At 46.1% G+C, this 20,439-nt stretch overlaps 1 protein-coding gene across 1 annotated transcript in view; it reads right to left on the bottom strand.

Moving 5' to 3' along the window:
* RASGRP1 (RAS guanyl releasing protein 1) overlaps positions 1-20,439 on the bottom strand; it is an 80,086-nt gene that overhangs the window by 29,954 nt on the left and 29,693 nt on the right. Inside the window, exon 3 of the mRNA XM_087815018.1 lies at positions 2,541-2,680. Coding sequence (XP_087671144.1) covers positions 2,541-2,680 — 140 coding nt within the window. The remainder of the gene's footprint in view (positions 1-2,540; positions 2,681-20,439) is intronic.

Genomic DNA, 20,439 nt, shown 5'->3' with positions numbered 1-20,439 from the left:
CAGATGAGAAAGCTCCTCAGGCAGATTACATCCTGGCCAGAGACTCAAGAGATATACACTGACCACTTAGCAATGCAAAACTACAGCCATAGGAATTAAACAGATCTGCAAATCAACAGCATTATTTTTAAACACCAGATGTATTTTTAAAGGGTGGAGGGTGGAAAAGTCAGAAATGACTTCAGGAACTGGGAGAGCATTCGCTACAGTCTGGGGGGCTGAGAAGTTCGGGGGGGGGGGGGGGGAAGGGTTTCTGAGAGCAGCAGGGTGAAGTGGGAGACACACACTGGGGTTAGACCCCGGAGGGCCATCTCCTGGCAACTGAGGAGTCTGACATCACCCCTCTCGGGGGCAGAGGCTCCGAAGCAATGGTTACTGATTTCTCAGGAAAGTAACTTCAGAGGGGGACAGTGAACAGGAGGGGAAGGCGCGCAGGTGAGAAGACCATGGGACAGAGGCCTAGGAGAGAGCCCAGGGGGCCCGGACTACGGCAATGGCATGGGAATGGAGAGGAGAGACCAGATGAGAGTCATTTCTGGAGCTGAAACTCTGGGATTGGGTGGTGGACTCTGTGGGAGGTGAAAGGCAGGAAGGAGTCCAGAGAGCTGCTGATGTTTCAAGTTCCGGCAACTGAACGGTAATGTCACCACTAACTGAAACTGAAAATGAAAATACAAATGTCAAAGCAGAATTAAGGGGGTAGTAGTTGGGGAGAGGGGGTGGTGAGTTAATGAGTTAAGGTTTGAACATATTAAGATCGATGTGTCTGCAGGACAAATTAGTCCAAACATTTTTAAGAAGTGGTTTAGAAAAATACAGACTCGAAGAGTCATCGACACAGGAATGGTAATGAAAATCCTGGTGAGACATCACCCAGGGAAGGAAGAAGACACAGAAAACCAAGATGTTAGCCCAGTATTTAAGAGGTGCTTAAAGGAGATGCTGGATGCAAAGCTGGAGGAGGGGCAGCCAGGAGGAAGGAGAGCCAGGCAGGTACATATCCAGGAGCCCTCGAGGGACAGTTTGGGAGGCAGGGGTGTCAACAATGCCCAGTGCTTCTGGGAGGTCAGCATACACAAGGATGGAAAAAAGCCATGGGGCTGGCAACTAGGAGGTCACTGGTGACATCAGAGGAAAGTCTGAGTGCAGGGGTGGGGCCACGGTTGAATTAAAGAGTGGGAGGGAGTTGAGAGACTGGAGATAGTGGGTGCAGACTATTTTAAGACGGTTGCACATCAAATTTCTAACCCTAACAGTGGAACGAAGGGGAGGTAGCCCTGACAGTTTATTTTTAGGCTGGGGACATTTCGATGTGTTTTAGGCTGAGGGGCAGGTGCCATTGAAGAGGCAGAGTTTAAAAGTACAGGAGAGAGGGGAGACAGCTGATGGGTAAGGTCCTGTGAGGAGGAGGGGAGGGGAGAGGGGACCATTCACTGTGTGCGCGGCGCTCCAGGTACAATTCAGGCCTTAGATCAACAAATTTTGCAGGGAGAAATACTTAATCCCTAACATTGTTTAGAATTGCTGGTACATGGAGTTAATAAAAAGCAGACCAACTCTGGGTCGGTTTTATTATGGTTTTAAAGTTCCCTACAGACCAGACACCCACTTATTATCTGCACCTCTTATGTGGGCCCCGCCCTTGGAATGCCGCTGGAAACACCTCCTTTGAGATGAGAGGTAAAGATGTACAGGGTGTCCCCAAAAAATGGATACACACTTTAACAGCTGATAGCCCAATTTTAATAAACATTGCCTTTGTAATTATTCAAAGTGTGAGTATGAGTATACATTTTTGGGGACACACCCTGTATCAGTAGGCTTAGAGAAGGAATTCAGTCCTGACAGCTTTATTTTTGTGTGTGTGTGACACAGATGAAAAGGTTAGGGGTCAGGGGAGCAGTAAAGATTAGAAGGGCCGCAGTCATGACTCAGTGCCAGGGATCCGGGCTTCGGGTGCTAAACAGTCTCACCCTACCCACGGTTTCTCTTCAGGGGCCGCAGCTTGCAGTGTCATCAGCGAGTGGGAGAAGGCAGGTGCTCTCCCCGCTCCACTCAGTTCACACCCCACAGGAAGGTTAAAATCCAGCAGGGTTTGCTGCCTGAAGCAAAAGGCACCACCAGACTCTCCAGATGCTATGCCACCAGGAAGCCGTCAGAACCTGGGGAAGGTTCCAGAACTGGGCAGGAAAGCCAGAATGCATGTCATCACTTGAGTCAAGCTTGCACCCTTGTCAATCTGCACGGGGTGAATATGAAATTTGATGAATCTACAGGGAAGTATTTTTACTAGTCAGGAACACCAAACAAGACTGTTCGCATGCTGATTTCTTTGACTACTTCCCAGAGCAATCAGCATCAATAGCATTGCCCCTCCCCACTGAAGACGCACAGACCTATGTATGTGTATAAACACACACACACACCATGTCCCTGAAAGGACATGTTACATGTGAACCCATTTACCACTTGGGATTATTCCAAATTGATCAAAATAAAAGCAAACTTCCAGTTTCAAGCTATTTTTGAGAAAAGCCCACTTTGGGCCTGCGGGTCAGCATGCTGAAAGGATATAGGGCGATCACTTTCTGGAGCAGCTCAGCAGAGGAAATGACAATTCGGTGCATGGTCAGCATGACTTGCAGCAGTTGGTTACTTCGGCACAGGTTTCCATCTGCATCTGAAACAGAGAGAGCAGCATCTGAGCGAGGCCCCAGAGAGAAACCAGTCACCTGGGGGCCCCGACAACCCTCCCTTACTCTACGGTGCATGGCAGATAGGGGACTCTCCAGGCACAGGGCCTTCCTTCTTCCTCCTTTGGTGCCATGTGTCCCTTCCTCCTTTGCTTTTCTCACCCTCCTGCTGTATCCTTCCCTTTGTAAAATGTTCATTAACCACCCCACCCAGGTAGTGGTGGAATCTTGGGAAAGGGGTAAAATTTGCACCAGTGCACCTGAGTCTCTGTTGAAAGCAGCAGCAGATCCAGGTTTTGTGGGGCCCTAGGTACATATAATGGAGGGGTGGGGAGTCCTTTCTAGGGTCAGAGTGAGAAAAGTTATAGTCTTAATAGATTACAGTTAAAATACCTTACATTTGCAATTTTTGCAAAACCATGACCTTAGTTCGTCCAGCTTCCCCTGGGATTGAACACTGCTCATCTCCCTTGGCCCTCTGGCCCTAAGGGTGGTAACGAGTTCTGACTGCTGACAGTCTCTGGGTGCAGCACCTCTTAATTCCACTCTATCTCTGCAAATAGTTCTTCATTAAAGTGTCTTCATTTAAACAAACCATGTGAATTTTAGTCCCTGCTGGGAACTTGAATAATTCAGGATAAAGTATCGAATGAACGCATAAACATGAATTACTTTATCACTGATAGTTCTTTAAAACACATCATACAAAAGGGGTTGCCATTTTCACTCTTTCCAAGCGTAACAAACGGTAAGTAAAGGACATAGTGCATTTGGGCTCAGGAACCAGAAGTCCTGGCTCATTCTCAAAAGGTGACCTAAAGTCATAGTTCACTGAGTAAATAAATGTAAGTAAACTGACAGGATCGCTCCCCTTCCCATCGCAAATCCACCAATTTACCCCACTCTGTTCCTACCTGCCTTCCGCTGTTTCCACAGAAGGCCAAGGCGTCTGCGGTGCTCTGGGTCTACCCCTTTCTCAAGGACTTTGATCCTGCCTTTGTCTACTTTATTCCCTGCAGTAACCTTTCTCTCTCTCTTTTTCTCTGCTTTATTTCCACTAGTATTTAAATATGCACCAGAATCTCCTATTTAAAACAAAAATGAAATAAAGCAAAACCTTAAATTCACATCCTCTCTAGCGACCTCTCCATTTCTCTGCTCTTCTTTTCAGCAAAACTTCAGTCATCAATTTCTTAACTCCCTTTCCTTCTCAACCATTCTGCTTTGACTTCTGACTCTATCATTCCACAACATATTTTATTTTCAAGGTCACCAACCGGCTCCACCAAATCCTATAGTTTATGCCTCCATAAACTCATCTTACTTTATGACTCAAGTTGCATTCGAGCCAACCCACGTTGACAACTCTCTCTTTCCTGGAACACTTGCTTCTCTTGGCTTCCACAACATCACACTTTCTCAGCCTCTCTCTCAGGCTCTTCTTCTGTCTCTCCTTCCTCTGCTGAGCTTTTAAATGTCACTGGGCTCTGCGGCTTATTCCTCCCACTGCTTTTTTCTGACAATCTAAAAAATTTAAAACTTCTTAAATTTTTAAATTAAAAAAAAATTAACTTTTTTTCCTAAGTGAACTACTCTAGTCCTTTGGGTAAAACAGCATTGATCTGCTCATGACTGCCCAACTTATATCTTCAGCCCTGAGTACCGAATTCATTTGTCCAACACACTTGGCAAATCCACTCAGATATCTGATTTCAAACTTAACTCATCCAAACAAAACTCCTGACCTCTCCTTCCCCCGATTCATTCCTTCTCCACTCTTCATCTCAGGAAATGGCACCACTGTTACCCAAACCAAAAACCCAGGAGTCATTTTTCATGTCTCACTTTCCCTCACACCCAATCCATCAGCGAGTCTTGATTCTACTTTCAAACAACCTCTCAAACCTGTCCATTTCTTTTTTTTTTTAATTTTTTTTTTTTTTAAATATATCTTTATTGATTTCAGAGAGAGGAAGGGAGAGGGAGAGAGAGAGAGATAGAAACATCAATGATGAGAGAGTCATTGATCAAACCTGCAACCGGGCATGTGCCCTCACCGGGAATCGAACCCCGATCGCCTGGATCCTAGGTCGACGCTCAACCGCTGAGCCACGCCCGGCCGGGCAAACCTGTCCATTTCTTTCCATCCTCGCCATCACATTAATTGTAGCCAGGATCACAAGGTAAAAACCTAAATGACCTCCTTGCTTCCACTCTTGTCCACCTGCAGTCTATTCTCCACACACAAGTCAGGAGCAAGCTCCTAAAGCCCATATATCAGGTCATGTGCTTAATATACTTCAATGAATTCCATTATACTGGTAACAAAACTCAAACTCCTTACAATGGCCAATGGAGCTCCACAGGTTCTGGCCCCTTTTACTATTTCCCACTTCATTTTGTATTTCATACACTGTTACTCCTCTCCACAGTCTACTACAATTATAGAAAGGTAACTTTTCAGTTCAGCATTTGACATTATAGCTCTTAAGATGCAGCTTTCCGCACAGAGGTAGTAGTGTTCCTATTCCCATATACTATGGTAAGGAGCAGGGAACTGTGAAATATACTTGTAGGGCATGCATTAGAATGTCCCAAGGAGCTACGGACACAGTCACAGGCTTCTCCAGAGTGGACAGAACCTAAGATGTGACTCAACTCTTCGTTGTGGCTGGCTAGCATCTTTTAACAATGTTATTTCTAATTCTCACAACAATTCTGCAATGTTAGTATTGCTCGTGACACACAGCTAAGGAAATGAAAGCTTGGCGATGCTGGTAATTTGTTCTGGGTCAAAGAGACAGTGGGTGGAGGAGCTGAGACCTGGCTCCAGGCCTGTTTGATTCCTGAAGCCCTGCTCCTTCCATGCACTCGGCTGCATGCTGCACGACCATTTCTCAGGACAGGGAATTCGAGTGTTAAACGGGAGGCCAAAGTGGATGAGCTGTAAGATTTCTTCCAGCCCACAGGGCTACAAGTCGAAGAGATGCCACTGGGATGTTGGACTGGAACCAATGCGCATTTGGACTCCAGTGATTTCTGAAGTCTTTTGTAAGCCTTGGTTAATTGACACTGATCATCAAAATTCCCTGTAAGGTAAGAAGGGTGCCATGTCTAAGATTCACAACCACATTCACTGCACTCCACTGCACCTTGCACCCCTCTCACACAGTCCGAGGCTACCCATCGGGGCTTGTTAATCCTCATGCGCCCTCTGTGGAGTGAGGGCTGGCAATCGACAAGGCCGGGGGTGGGGGGAATCCATTCAGTAAAGGGCGGCAGAGACAGGCTGATGGAAGAGGCACCTGGCACCTGGGTCCTGAACTCCCTTCTTGGTTCTTTTTTCAGTAGGAGAATGTCTTGGCGTATTCACTTGCCCTCATTCCCACCACCGTCTCTCCCCTACACGACCTTGGATGCCCCTTACCCCTCTGCGGCCTCATCAAGGATGCATTCCCTGCCTGACCTCATCTCAGAGCAAGCCCCAAGATGACTTTCAAAAGGAAGACAGGAATCTATCTTCCAGGCTGCTGGATTTTATTTTGATATTTTGATGTAATTGCTGTACACTGATTTAAATATTTCAATGAATAATTTCATTTTGTTTGCATCTTGAAGCTTTTTAAAAATGCAAGCGTCACACTCAGAATTCTAATAAGTAAAATGTGCAATGCATAATAAAGTGTGCCGAACTTGCTCGTCCCCATCTGCTTCTCCTTACACTTCAGGGGAAGATCTTTAAAGGGCGGAAACCTCAGTGGGTACAAAATGTCAATCTTAATACTCTATCACTGGACCTGGGTAACGATGCGTGCCGCTGGGGAGCTCTACTACTTAAAGACCCACCCAGCCGGGGACCATTTGCTCCACAAGCAAACAGGAGTCACATGGCTTCTAGAGAGTCATCTGTCTCTGAAGCAACAACCCATTTTCCATCATTAGATTCAGTGGTGGCAATAGTGACACTTCATGGAATCACAGAATCTGGGGGTGGAAAAGACCTGAGACGTCTTCTACCTCCACCTTCCATCGATGCATTATTTCCTCCTGAAACTGTCACAGGTAAGTGGCTATCTGGCCTCTGCTTGTACCCTTCCAGTGAGAGGATAACAGCTACTCTGTACAGCAACTTTTCATTCTACTTCAACTAAAAACAGTTTTGGATACAATTAACCAACTTTGATAATTAATCTACTCTGTGCAAGGCACTCCCCTAGGTCCCCAAGGAGATCTGAAGAGCTACAAAAACCTCGCCACTGAGGAGCTCACAATCTAGCTGGGGAATGACACACACACCAAGGCACCAAACAATACCAGGTGGTAAGTGGGCAGGTGAAGCTGTGGAGGCCACGCTGAGTAGTGGTCAAGTTCAGAGGAGGGAGCGATCCGCTCCAGTGTAGAGGTTCAGAAGCATCTCAATATCCATGGCGAGGTGACCCAGAAATTTAAGATTTAAGCGCCCTCACGCTCCAGCCCTCTTCCTCTAAATCAGCCTGCACACTCCTTTTTTTTTTTTCCTTTCTGTGGTTTAATCTTAAATAAGTTACTGCCCCTGAGAGCGGTGAGCTGCTCCCTCATTGGAATCCCGTGACGGCAAACTCGCCCAGCCCTGCTCCAAGCGGACGAGAGGTGGGGCGGCTCCCACAGCCGAGGCCTGTCTGGGGATGGGGCGGACACGACTCTGCGAAATGGACACAAAGCATGTCCCACACCCGAGAAACTCGAGAACGGAGCCTTTTCTTCCCCTTTGTCTTGGTTTCCATGGAAACCGCCTGCTGGGTGAAGGGATTCTGAGTGTACCAGAGGCAGGTGTCAGAACTTGGTATATTGAGGGCAGGCAGGCTGTCAGCACAGGGGGCAAAACACAAAATAGCAGGCATGCTGAAACCAGGGCCGGGGAACAGCGGGGGGGCGGGATCAGAAAGCGACTCGGCAAAGTCGGATCTATGGCCTATGCAGCGCTGAAGCAGCTCACGGAGGTCAGCATCTCCGCAAACCAGAAGAACGGCTCCGGGTGAGACATGACTGACACACACGCGCACGCGCACGCACACACACGCACACACACACGCCTCGGGTATAACAATGTGATCAATGTTCCAAAACAATAATACCTACTTGACAGCAAGACTACACTGTTCATTGAATCCTGCGTGGAGAGCACAAAAACTGACAAGCTGGAAATAAGGTCACCAGTTTGTTGTTTTGTTTTTAGTGCCAGCAGGTGCCAACTGGGCAGGAAGTGCATGTGAAGAAAACGTGGCGATACGTACTTAGAACTCTGACAGCTTCAACTACCTGAGCAGCTCAAAACAGCTACTGGACACCCCTCTGATCTTATATTTGTCCCCAGGCCCTCAAGACGTGGGGAGAGAGCAATCAGGGAAAAGCCACTGTTTTGCTAAGGATGGAGTCTCACTTAACAGGGCGAGTGTGAGGATCAGTCTGGCTACTGCTAGTAGTGCTGGGAAGAGTTTAAAGAACAGCCCTGGCCGGTGTGGCTCACTTGGTTGGAATGTTGTCCCGTGCACTGAAAGGTTGCAGGTTCGATTCCCAGTCAGGGCACATACCTAGGTTTCGGGTTCAATTCCCAGTGGGAGTGAGTGCTGGAGGCAATTTATCGATGTTTCTCTCATACATAGATGTTTCTCTCTCTCTCTCTCTCGAATCAGTAAAACATATCCTCAGGAGAGGATTAAATTAAAAAAAAAATTAAAAAAAGCAAAAAAAAAAAAAAGAGTTTAAAGAACAGCTCTTCTGGGGGTGGGGTGAGGGGGACCCTGATTTGTAGTGTTTGTAGATTTCTGTGGTATCAATACTCCCATGTCCAATTCCAAGCCACCAACATGAGGTCACTGAACATGGAGCCGGGGAGAGATGCTTGTAGTCTGCCCTCCGTCTAGGTGCAGCTGCTCCCACAGGCTGGGGCTGCAGGTCCCGGCAGCGGACCTGAGGTCACAAAGGGCGGTGCTTGCGCAGCTTCCTGCTGTGTTCCTTCCTACCTGGAATCCTCGTTCCCAGGTGCTCCTGAACTGCGCTCTTCACCTGCCCTCTGCCCTCTGCCCTCTGCCCTCTGGGCCTGGCTGACTGAGGAGCTAATCCACATCAACAAATCCCTCTGGTGGAGAAGGACCCAAGGGTGACCCTTTCAGGTCAGCATTGTGACAGAGATTCCTTGGAGTGGTTAGTGCTCTAACCCAAGGATGAACATTTTAACGTAAGGTGGGATTTGGGAGAAGGGAAGCTCCCAGTTCCTTGTAAATCTAGCCCTGCTCTTGTTCCCTCGGGGACAACCCAGCATGTCATACCCAGGCCGATGGTGTGGGCCCTGCCATGTGAGTGGGACATGTACGTCTTGCTAGAACATTTTCTATTCCGTGGCCCAGTATAGTGTCCAGGAGCTCTGAGTATCTTGGTTATAATCAGCTTTTAGTTATTTATTTGTAATCGCTAGGGGACACCAAGATATGGACAATACACAAGCCTCAATTTAACCATAACCTGCAATTTCAAACTTCTGCAACAGGCCTTTAAGCAGAGTTTTAAAAAGTGGCTGGTCAGGCTCACCTCTTCCCTCTGTTCCCACCTAATACCTGGGGCATGACGACTCAGCCAAGGCCAGAGACTCAGAGAAGGGAAAAACCTGGCTGATCAACCCCAGGCCTCCTTTGAGTCCTGTCCTGGAGAGGCCAATTGGGAACAGAGCCTGCACCTCCTCCCTTTGTCCTGTTGATACTGAGTCACTGTCCTGCTGGGTCAGAAGAATGGAGGGGAGGAGGGGAAGGTCTGTAGTGGCACAGCGTCTAGATACATGCATGAAAATACAGACACACACGCTGCATGCACCTGCACACAAACTGTCCCTGAAGCCAGCCATCCCTGGGGAACTACTATTCTCCCGAGATGAGAGCACCTGAGAGCAGCATATCATGTTTTTACAGCACTTAGGTTCAACAAACAGAATTATCTGTGTTGACACAAGTTGCACACCTCTGTGCGGTAGCAGGGACTGTGGGCTCCATTTAAAGATGAGGAAACTGAGGTACTATGCCTTGGTCATGGCCCCCAGGGCTGTTGAGTGAGGGCTCCTGGACAGGAATGGCCATCTGGCCCCCAGCCCAGGGCTCAGTCTTTCCTCGGCACCTACCTCTGCTTGAGGATTAGGAGATGAGTGTGGTAAAGACCAGTTGTACGGGGAGGAGCTCTCACTGTCAGCCATCTATCCTACAAAGCTAAACCCCCTACCCACTTCTTTTTTTTCTCCCCAAGAAGCCTGACACCCATACAGACCAACCTTTCACCCTTCTCATGGTATTTATGGTGCATATACTCTAAAAACCTCTCTGGAGATCAGAACCCGTAAAGCCGCCACTTTTCATAACCTCAACCCAAGGCAGCTGTTACTGGCACCGTTTAGCTAGACAACTTGAAACCAAAGAGCCTGTGAGCCAGGGGCCATGTGGGTGAAAATACCAAGTCCCCTGAGAGCTCACAGCCCCCGTGCTGGCCCCTCTCCCTCCTGCGGCAGACACTCCGCTCCCTGGGCCATGCCAGACGGCACTGGAACGTTCCTCCCTGGGCACGGTGCTTCTTCAGAAGCGGGCGGCTTTGTGTGGAGGATGACCTAGATTTTTTGGATGAGCGGCTGCAATCTATAAATGTCTAACCAAGCGCACGAATTGCCTAAAGTGAAAAAGAGCTTTTAGCTGTGTTGCTTCTGCTGAGCCTTCCTTGGAGATTGCCATCTCGACTACACCCATCACATCTGAAGAATCAGGGGTCTGAGGAGTCGTGAAGGCAGCTGTCTTCTTCGGTTCTGCAAACTGGACACAGTTCTGGGGTTGGGGGTTGGGAGGCTGGGCTGGCACTAAAAGATGAGAGGAGGGAGGAGGTGGGACAGGTCGTGGGCAGACTCAGTGATCTGACTGGGACAACAATGCTATGACCCCAAACTCTCAAAGCCACTGTTGGAAGGTAGCACCCACTGAGCACCCCGAGATGGCTGTTCCTCTGGGGTCCATCAAACTCCAGGAACAATCACATGATCTGGCTGGGTAGCAGTTGAGCTGGGATTTGGTTCTTTGGTGATGCAGCCCACTTGACTCACACACGGCTCATCCCACCACAGCGCCGCAGGAATGCGCCTGGCGGGGGAGCTGGGCCCAGAGGACACACAGAGCTGCCAACAGGTGGCTGGGAGAAGGGCCAGCAAAGGGGGAGTGGACCTGAAGAAAAAGAAATGACCAAAACGGGGAGGAAAATCTGGGGCAGTGCTCTTTCCTTGCATATCTGTTGAGAGGCTAAACAGGTAGAAGCAACCCAGTGAACTTCCCACAGACTAACCCAGTGAAATAAAACAGGGCCTCCCTGAGACAAGTTAGCCTCACACTCAGCCTTCTCAATGTGTGGCTTCCTCCTAGCAGCCCCACGAGCCTGGATAACCTCGTTCCAGTGCAGAACAGGCCTGAAGCCACCGGGGTGTGTTGACATAAAATAGCAATACAAGTACAGTCTCGCCACAAATTGGGCTTTCACCATAAAACTGCCCCTGGCTTACAGTTCCCTGCACTGACCAGTCCCGTACCACAACATCATCAAGTTACCATGCATCATCAGAGTAACTGAGCAAAGTCTTTCCTGATCGGAAGTTACTCTGAAAGTCTCCTCCCCTTCTTTGGTTGTAGTTAGGCTTAGGTTACATTTGATTAAATACAGAAAAATGCGTAGTAAACTGTGACGAACTACAGCAGTTGAATTGCTCTTATTTCTCTTGCTGGATATGGAACACTATTTGCTTTTCTCTTTGCTCCTGTTAGTCTTCAGCTCTTCCAGATGGGACCACGATGTCTCATAAAACACTGGCTCTAACCACTGCTCAGAGAGTGGCTGTCCACAGTGGTGTGTCAACTGCCCAAACTGATGGGACTGGAAGTGGCTTCCCTCACGCACGGTCTTGCTCCATGTGGAGTCTGTTGCGGGCATCTAAACCGCCTTCCCACTCTAGGTCTTAAGTGCACCCTCCCCTCAGACCTTGAAGACGGAAGGATTTCTTAGTGTTCACAGAGCTGCTGGAGCGAAATCTGCATGAGGACCTGGGGAACAGCTGTGAAAAAGAGAATTGTGGGTGGGGCTGGGGGAAATCTCTCATTATCTGAAAGAAAGAAGAAACTGCCCTCTACTCAGGAGCCAAGAGCCAAATAAGAATGTTTCATACACCCCAAGTCATGAATTGGTGCTGTGTCACCTTCTTAGAGAAAAAGCCCAAATGCAACACTGAAACTCACGATACTGGTACCAACTGGGAGGTGGGAGAGCCGGGAGAAATGCTAGGTACTGTGGGGAGGAAATGCAGCATCTGACTAAAAAATGAACAATATATATTCAAAATTCTCTCTCCTCCTCTCACTATCTGTCTCTGTTGCTCTCCTTCCGTTCACATACCCGAGTGCATCCTGTGCACTAGTCTTTACGTGTGTGAACTCTATGAGGCAGGTGGTAACTACTGTCACCTGATGACGAAGCAGCTGCGGCAAAAGAGGGTAACTTTCCCGAGATTAGCTGTTAAGTGGCAGCCCTGGGATTCGAACCTGGACTGCGCAGTCCTGGGATACATCTGATCTTGCCTGAGCCTCCATTTGCTCATCTGCAGAATGAGAGCTTGATAACGTCCTGCCCCCATCCCTCCCGGCAGACAGATAATCAGGAGATCGGTCACGATAAGAAAAGAGCTTTCGTATCTTTTGGGGAGAACAAGGCCTTGAACTGAGTCTAAACCACTGTGATTTCTGGTTGACATGTGGGTCCCAAACATCTAGGCTGCTTGACAGTTGTCACGTAGGCACATGACACCCTCACTCTGTTGCTCAAGCACTAACAACATACACCTATTAGTGCTTCCTCGCTGACTACCCTTTCCCGCCACATTAGCTCATCTGAGCCTCAAGACAACTCTGTGGGGTGGGTGTTACTCCTTTATAAGCGAGGAAATGGAGAGTGAGGTGAGGTGAGGTGAGGTGACGTGACCTGCCTAAGTCACACATCTGATGAGTGAGTGTTAGGCTCCGAGTTCTGGTCTTTTGACTCAAGTCCTGCCCTTCCCACCGCTTCTTGGTCTGGGAGCTGTGAGGATGACGGGCACGTCCCTCGCCTCAGCGCCTATGGGTTTCTGAAACCAGCCTACACACTCAATGGGAAGACAAACAATAATCACCACCCTACACCGAGCACCCTGTGGGATGGGTACAGGCGAGGCCACGTTCTCTCCAGTTTTTACCACAGCTCTGCTCGGTGGATGCTTCTCTGATTCTCACACGAAGAAACAGGCTCGAGGGGCAAAAGAACTCAGTGGTCAACAGCTAGGAAGTGGCAGGAAGGGGCTGCAGATTACTGTCCTGCTCACTTTATCACTCCGATTCTAGGGATTTGGGTCTGATGGTTCTGCACTGCCTTTTATTTTATTTTTAAAAATTTATCTTTATTGTTGAAAGTATTAGATATCTCCCTTTTTCTCTCTATTGACCCCCTCTACCCTCTTCCGGCCTTCACCGCACTATTGTCTGTGTCCATGGGTTATGTATATAGCATATAAGTTCTTTGGTTAATCTCTCCCCAGCCACCCACCCACCTCTGCCTTCCCTCTGAGATCCCTCAGTCTGTTCCATGCTTTATGTCTCTGGATCTGTGTTGTTCATCAGTTTATTTTGTTCATTAGAGCCCACATATGAGTGAGATCATGTGACACTTGTCTTTCTCTGACTGGCTTATTCCATTTAGTATAATACTCTCCAGGTCCCTCCATGCTGTCCCAAAGGGTAAGAAATCCTTCTTTTTTCCATCTGCATAGTGTTCCATGATGGAAATGTATCACACATCTTTTTTATCCACTCATCTACTGATGGGCACTTGGGCTGTTTCCAGATCTGCATTGCCTTTTAATGGGGATTTTCCAAGGTTAAGGCAAGCGCTGTGTCTATTTCCTGTCGGTTCCTACAGTCTCTAGTTCCCTGCTGTACACTACACTGGGGCCATTTCCTTCCCTCAAATCATGGTATAGAACAGACATCAACTAGCAACCATTGATAAACACAGAACCATCACTGCACACTTACTATGATAAAGAGTTAAATGCCTTTGGAAGGAAGAAACAGCCAAGGATTTGCATTCCCAGGATGAGATGTGAGGGGATGCAGGGAGCTGATGGTGCAGAAGTAAATGATCAGTTTTTAAGAAGACAGGGGAAAAAGAAGAGTCCAGAAACTATAAGGACAAAGCAGGAACTAAGATGGAGACTGTGCTTTCCATCTGTGTTAATGTCACCGGCATTTAATTCCATTTACAGATACAGACAGAGCAGCCCCTTGACCCACAATGACACCCAGAGATTCCCAGATGTCCTCAGGAATCCTGAATTTTAAGGTCACTGTGCAATAGAACAGGTTCCTCAAGTGAGAAAAGCTTCAAGTTCAAAAAGCTTTTCCAGGCTTTCCATTTCGATTAGATCTCCCAAAACGTACCTACTGAAACATTGACACTTTCAGGACTGAAAAAGTAAGGGCCACGTGATGTTTGAAGAAGCTGGTGTCCGGACTTTCTGTGGGATCTAATAGTTTGTTTCTAAGAGTTCCCCAATTTGTCGCACCCTGTTTGACAGATCAGCACCTCCTTGGCCAGCTCCTGGGAGCCTGAGCAGAGCAGGCCAGAAGGGAATGCTGAGGGCAGGGCCACCAATGCCACACAAGGGCCCTGGAAATACCACTAAACAACCTGCCTTACATTTGCAGAACATTTCACTTCACAAAATGCTTCTACGTGTGCGATCTCCTTTGACTCCCATCATCCTGGCAAGGCAGGCAGGGACTGTATCTGTTTTACCGATGAGAGAGGCACGGTGGAGCTGAGGCTCAGTCTGTCCACTGGCGTCTGGATCGATGTGGCCTGTGCTGTACCAGTTACATATTCTGAATATCACCCCAGATCAACAACTGGCCCAAGGATAACACAAGTGGCAGAGCTGGAGCTCCAGGCTTAGATGCTCTCACCACAAGTCCAGGGTTCTTTGTCCTAAGAGCGCTATGCTGGGACCTGTGGGGAGTGCAGAGGTAACCAGGCGCCTGTCCCAGGAAGGAACCGGAGCTACTGGCTACAATCTGGAGAGCATACACTGAGGGCCTGGAAGGGGGAACAAAGACAACACCAAGGCAGTGTGCGCAGGGGGGACGCCGGAGTGCACTAGAAGTAATGGCGCAGCTTCCACAAGGAGGTGGCATCTGAGGCGGGCCTTGGAGGAGGGGTCACATTTGGAGAGACCAAGGTGGAGTTGAGGGGATTCTGGGTGGGGAAAGAAACAGTTTCTACTTTTGGATGAGGGAGTTATAAGTATATTTGAAAAGATGTATAGTTTAGTTTGGCTGAATCAGAGAGCACTTGTTAGGTAGGGAGAGAAGTGTGGGAATATAGATCAGGGTCATAGTGTGAGGACCTCACATAATAAATTGAGGAGTGGCCCTTCCTGTGATCTTTACCTTAAAATTCTGCAAAAACAAACGGTCTACAGAAAAAGGGAAGCGATATCCTCTCACCAAGCATTCTGTTCAAATTGCTAGATTGTTGCACCTTCCAATCTGAGCCATCAGGGCTCTCTCCAAGCTGGATCATTTCTAAAGAACCTTGAACTTCATTTTAATTTCTACTTGTATATTTGTATATCTTTCTCCTACTGCATAGCCCCTGAAGAGACACAACCACCAAGGGAAGGCCAAAGAGGGTGTGAATGCGCGCGCGTGTGTGTGTGTGTGTGTGTGTGTACATGTGTGTGCACTTGCTGCTACAGTGAGGTCATATCCAAGTATGAAATAAAGGTTGGTTTTTGCCGAACTCAACTGATTTTGTTATTTGTTAGTCCTAATTTACAAAGCATAGTCAGAAGCACATCGGAAATCAGTCTGGGGCGAGCCAGGGACCACGCTCAAAGGGAACAAGCCTGGGCCACAGGGAGTTCCCGGTTGTACATTAGCAGAGCTCCCCTCTCTCTCGGGCCTGCACAGCCATGTTCTGAGGTGATATTTTGCTCCTGTAGCCAGAGACCTTAGCCCTTCATAGTCTCCAAAATAAAGATGCCAGTTCTCCTGTGGCCCTCCCGGCTCTCCTGGCCTTCGCCTAAGGGCTGTGGGCAGTCTTCGCTCTCCTCTCTGCCTCTGGCATCCGAGGAAGTGTCCACCGGGGTCTATCACTTTGCAGGCATTAATAGAGGGACACCAAGAGCTCAATCCCAGGTGGCTCTGTCCTACACTGAACAGGAGCATTGTATCCAGGATATTAAAACATTTCTCTGTCCCTTTCCTACCATCCAGCTCTTGGGCCTTTAACCACTGATAACACTTGTGCTAAGAGAGGACCCATAGAAGGATCTAACACTAGTTATTTTACAGTATTTCAGCAACTCTGATAAAACAATTGGGACAGACTCAAAAGGATGATTAAAATGTGAGGGTTCTTGGCAAATTTCAATGAACCCCTCTTCTGGGCTGGAACGATCTCGTGAATCAACCTTCAAATAATTTGCCATTTTACCTATTTAGTCCTTGGGGTGTCCCAAAAAATATTTCATCAGCAGCAGGACACTCAATTAAACAAGGATGCTCTTTTTCGCAGGGTTTTATTTATCTCATTCTGCTGGGTGAGTCATTCAGAAGGTTTCTGAATTATTAGACAATTGTCCCTCACATCGTGGCCCTCACATATTTGGTCACACACAATCAGAGGAACCCAAAGTAGTAAACCAGGGGTGAAGCAGAAGTTACTAATCGTCACCTGTCACCTGCTGTTGCCTGTTAGCAAGCTCGACCTCGCGGGCACGATCGTGGTAACATTTTACCTCACTTAAAGTTACTGAAGAAGGAGCTCCTACCAGTTTTTCTGGTAGCCTGTTGTGGTGTTTGCTTGATTTTTAAAATAACCTTTTCTAGCTTATTAAACCCCTCTCAAGATCTAGCATATTTCTATGATCCAGTAAGTTCCTTATACTCCTTAATATTCCCAGTCAGTTCCTCCAACCCCATCCCACCATAAAGACAGTATTCTTTTTTTTTAAAAAACATAGATTAGTTTGACCTGCTTTAGCACTTCATATAATTGAAATCATACAGCATGTATTTTTGTGGGCAATGCTTCTTTCACGAAGCAAAATGTTTTTGGGAGGAACCGACGTTAACAACGTCAATGGTTGATTCCTTTTCATTGATGTGTATGTATTCTGTTGAATAACTAACATTTTGTTTCTTCTTTTTGATGTTGAGTGATACGTGGATTGTTCCAGTTTTAAATTTTTATGGCTAAAGCCAGTCTGGAATTCTTGTACAAGTTATACTGCAGACATATGTTCTCCTTCCTCTTGCATAAATACCTAGGAATGGAATTGATGGGTCACAGGGTAGTGAATATTTAACTTTATAAGAAACTGCTAAGCAGTTTTCCAAAGTGACTGCATCATTTTACAACCCCATCAGTGGGGAGCTGTGTTCCACATCCTCACCAACACTTGGTGTTGTCAGCGTTTTTATTTTAGCCTTTTCAGGGATATGCAGTGGTACCTCACTGTGATTATAATTCGTATTTTCTACTGCCTAATGATGTTGAGGATTTTTTATGTGTTTATTTGCATTTATATATCTTCCTTTGTGGTGTGTGTTCAACTACTTTGTCCATTTTTAATTGTTTTTTTATTATTGGGTCACAGGAGTTCTTTATATATTTTGAATATATAAAGTTCCTGTCAAAGATATGTATTGCCAAGTGGTTTCTCCTGTTCTCTGGCTTGGCCATTTATTTCTTTAATGATTTTTTTCATGAGCAGAAATTTTTGATTCTTTAGAAATCCTACTTATAAAATACATAATTTATGGTTAAGTCCTCTGCGTCCTGTGTAAAAATATCTACTCAAAGTTTGCAAAAATATTCTCCTATATTACTTTTCAGAAGCCTTATGGCTTTAACTTTAAATTTAGTTCCCTGATTCATTTCAAATTACTTTTTGTGTACGGTGTGAAATACAGGTTGCAGTCATTTTTTTCATGAGCATCAGTTGTTCTATCACCATGTGTCGAAGGCACAGTCCCCTTTCCACTGACTGACTTTGGTGCCTTCGTTGAAGATTAATTGCCCATATATGTGGATTTATTTCTGAATTCACTATTCTGTTCCACTGATATATTTGTCTGTCCTTATATGGTCTTGATTACTATAGCTTTGTAGTAAATTTTGACATCAGGGAGTGTAAATTTTCCAACTTCATTCTTCATTTTCAAGATTGTTTTGCCCTTCTGGCTGGAATTGCCATCTTCCAGTAATTTGCCAAAATGACCAACACAAAGGGAAAGAGGGGAGGCACCGGCTATATGTTCTCTAGGCTTTTAGAAACCATTGAGTTGTTCCAATGGGCACTGTTCAAAAAGGAATGTCCACAAATGTTCCCATGACAAAACTGGAAGAGTCTACAGTGTCACTCAGCATGTGGTGGGCACTGCTGTAAACAAACAAGTTAAGGGCGAGATTCTTGTCAAGAGAATTAATGTACGTATTGAGCACATTAAACACTCTAATAGCCGAGACAGCTTCCTGAAACATGTGAAGGAAATGACCAGAAAAAGAAGGAAGCCAGGCCCTAGCCAATTTGGCTCAGTGGTTAGAGAGTCAGCCCATGGACTGAAGGGTCTCAGGTTCGAACCTGGTTAAGGGCACCTACCTCAGTTGCAGGCTTGCTCCCAGGCTCCGGTCAGGGCGGGTGTGTAGGAGGCAACCAATCAATGTCTCTCTCTCACATTGATGTTTCTCTCTCTCTCTGTCTCTCCCTTCCACTCTCTCTGAAAAGCAATGGAAAGAGTATCTTCGGGTGAGAATTAAAAAAAATAAGAAAGAGAGAGAAGAAAATCAAGTACCTGGGTTCAACTAAAGCGTCAGCCTGCTCCACCCAGAGCAGCACACTGTGTGAGAGCCAATGGAAGGGGGCCTGAGCTGCTGGAACCCACTCCCTATGAATTCATGGGATGATAAGAATGAAAAAAATAAAAGACCTCTTTGTACTGTTAAAAAAAATTTTTTTAAAAGATTGTTTTGGCTATTTCAGGTCCTTTCATTTCCATATAATCTCCAATTGCATCACCTGAAACTCCGGTGGTGGTGTTTTTTTCAGTCTTTTCTTTCTGAATTATTGACTTGCCTTCAAATTCAGTGATCTTTTCTTTTTCAGTGTCCAATATGGTATTAAGCCCACTCAGTAAATTTTTCCTCTTGCTGTGATTATTTTTCACTTCCAGAATTTCTTTTTTTTTAAATTGTTTCTATTTCTCTGTTGAGGTTACCCATCTGTTCACTTTACTTTTAATCCTTCAACATATTTACAATAGCTGTTTTAAATTCCTTATGGACTCATTCCAACATTTGTGTCAACTCTGAGTTCATTTCTATTAACCTTTTTTCTTCTGGTTATGGGTAACATTTTCCTGCTTTTTTGTGCCTTATAATTTTTATTTTATTTTTTAACTTTTGTTTTTGTTTTTTCTTTTTAACATATCTTTATTGATTTCAGAGAGAGGAAAGGAGAGGGAGCGAGAGATAGAAACATCAATGATGAGAGAGTCATTGATCGGCTGCCTCCTGCACGCCCCTGACTGGGGATCGAGCCCGCAACCCGGTCATGTGCCCCGACCAGGAATCAAACCCCGATTGCCTGGATCCTAGGTCGACGCTCAACCGCTGAGCCATGCCTGGCTGGTGTAATTTTATATTACATGCTGGGCATTGTGGATACAATTGTTGAGGCATTTAATTTACTTGAGCCTTAAATTGCTACTATCAAGGCTTGGATTTAGGCTTTGCTAGTGTGGGCCAAGAGTAGCTCTTATTCTAGGGCTAGAGTACCCCAATTCCTATGTTGCAGTCTTTTTCATATCTCAACTGAATGCCCAAGGTGCTATATCTCTCCGTTCTAGTGGTTGGAACTGTGATATTTCCCAGACTATGAGACTTCCTCTGACTCACAGACCCCCCAGTGATTAACTGGTATCATGAAATCATACCATATTCATATACAGTTTAGTATTTGGCCAATTACTAAAGGAGATCCATTCTCTCCAGTACCTACTCCACAAATTCCAGCAATCTCAGAACCCCTGGACACAAACTCTTTCCTCTGCCACGTAAGATGCTGCTCTCCAGGACATAGTCCCTGTACCAGAATTTGTAAAGTGCCTCCAGGCAGAAAGCTAAGGGATATTTTGAGTTGCCCTCATGTCTTTTCATTTTATCCACAATCACAAGTCTGTCCTCTTTTCCAATAATTGAAAATAGTTGCTTCACATATTTTGTCCAATTTTACAGTTGTTTATAGCAGGAAAATAATTACAATACCCAATATTCCATTATGACCAGAACTGGAAGTTCTTGTTTTGATGGTGAATACCTTTATAAATGGGAAGTTGCAGTTGTTTTGCTGAGATTTTAATCCATTAAGACTTTTTATCTGTCTTTTTGGAGGTAAATAACTCATACCAACTCTTCTGTGCTTAACACTATCAAGACATACATATGCTTAATATTTTAACACATGTTAAGACCAAGAAGTAAGAAAAAGTCACCTAATAATCTTCAGGTACTGCCATTTTATATCCTTATGATTTTATTTCTGTATCATTTCTTCACTATTTATCTCCTCTTGACTCACTCTAACTTTCCATTCCTATCTTAAAACCCA

Source organism: Miniopterus natalensis, chromosome 1 (genome assembly GCF_054644295.1).
Source record: "Miniopterus natalensis isolate mMinNat1 chromosome 1, mMinNat1.hap1, whole genome shotgun sequence".
Classification (NCBI taxonomy): Eukaryota; Metazoa; Chordata; class Mammalia; order Chiroptera; family Miniopteridae; genus Miniopterus; species Miniopterus natalensis.
This window is presented reverse-complemented; position numbering and strand designations above follow the sequence as displayed.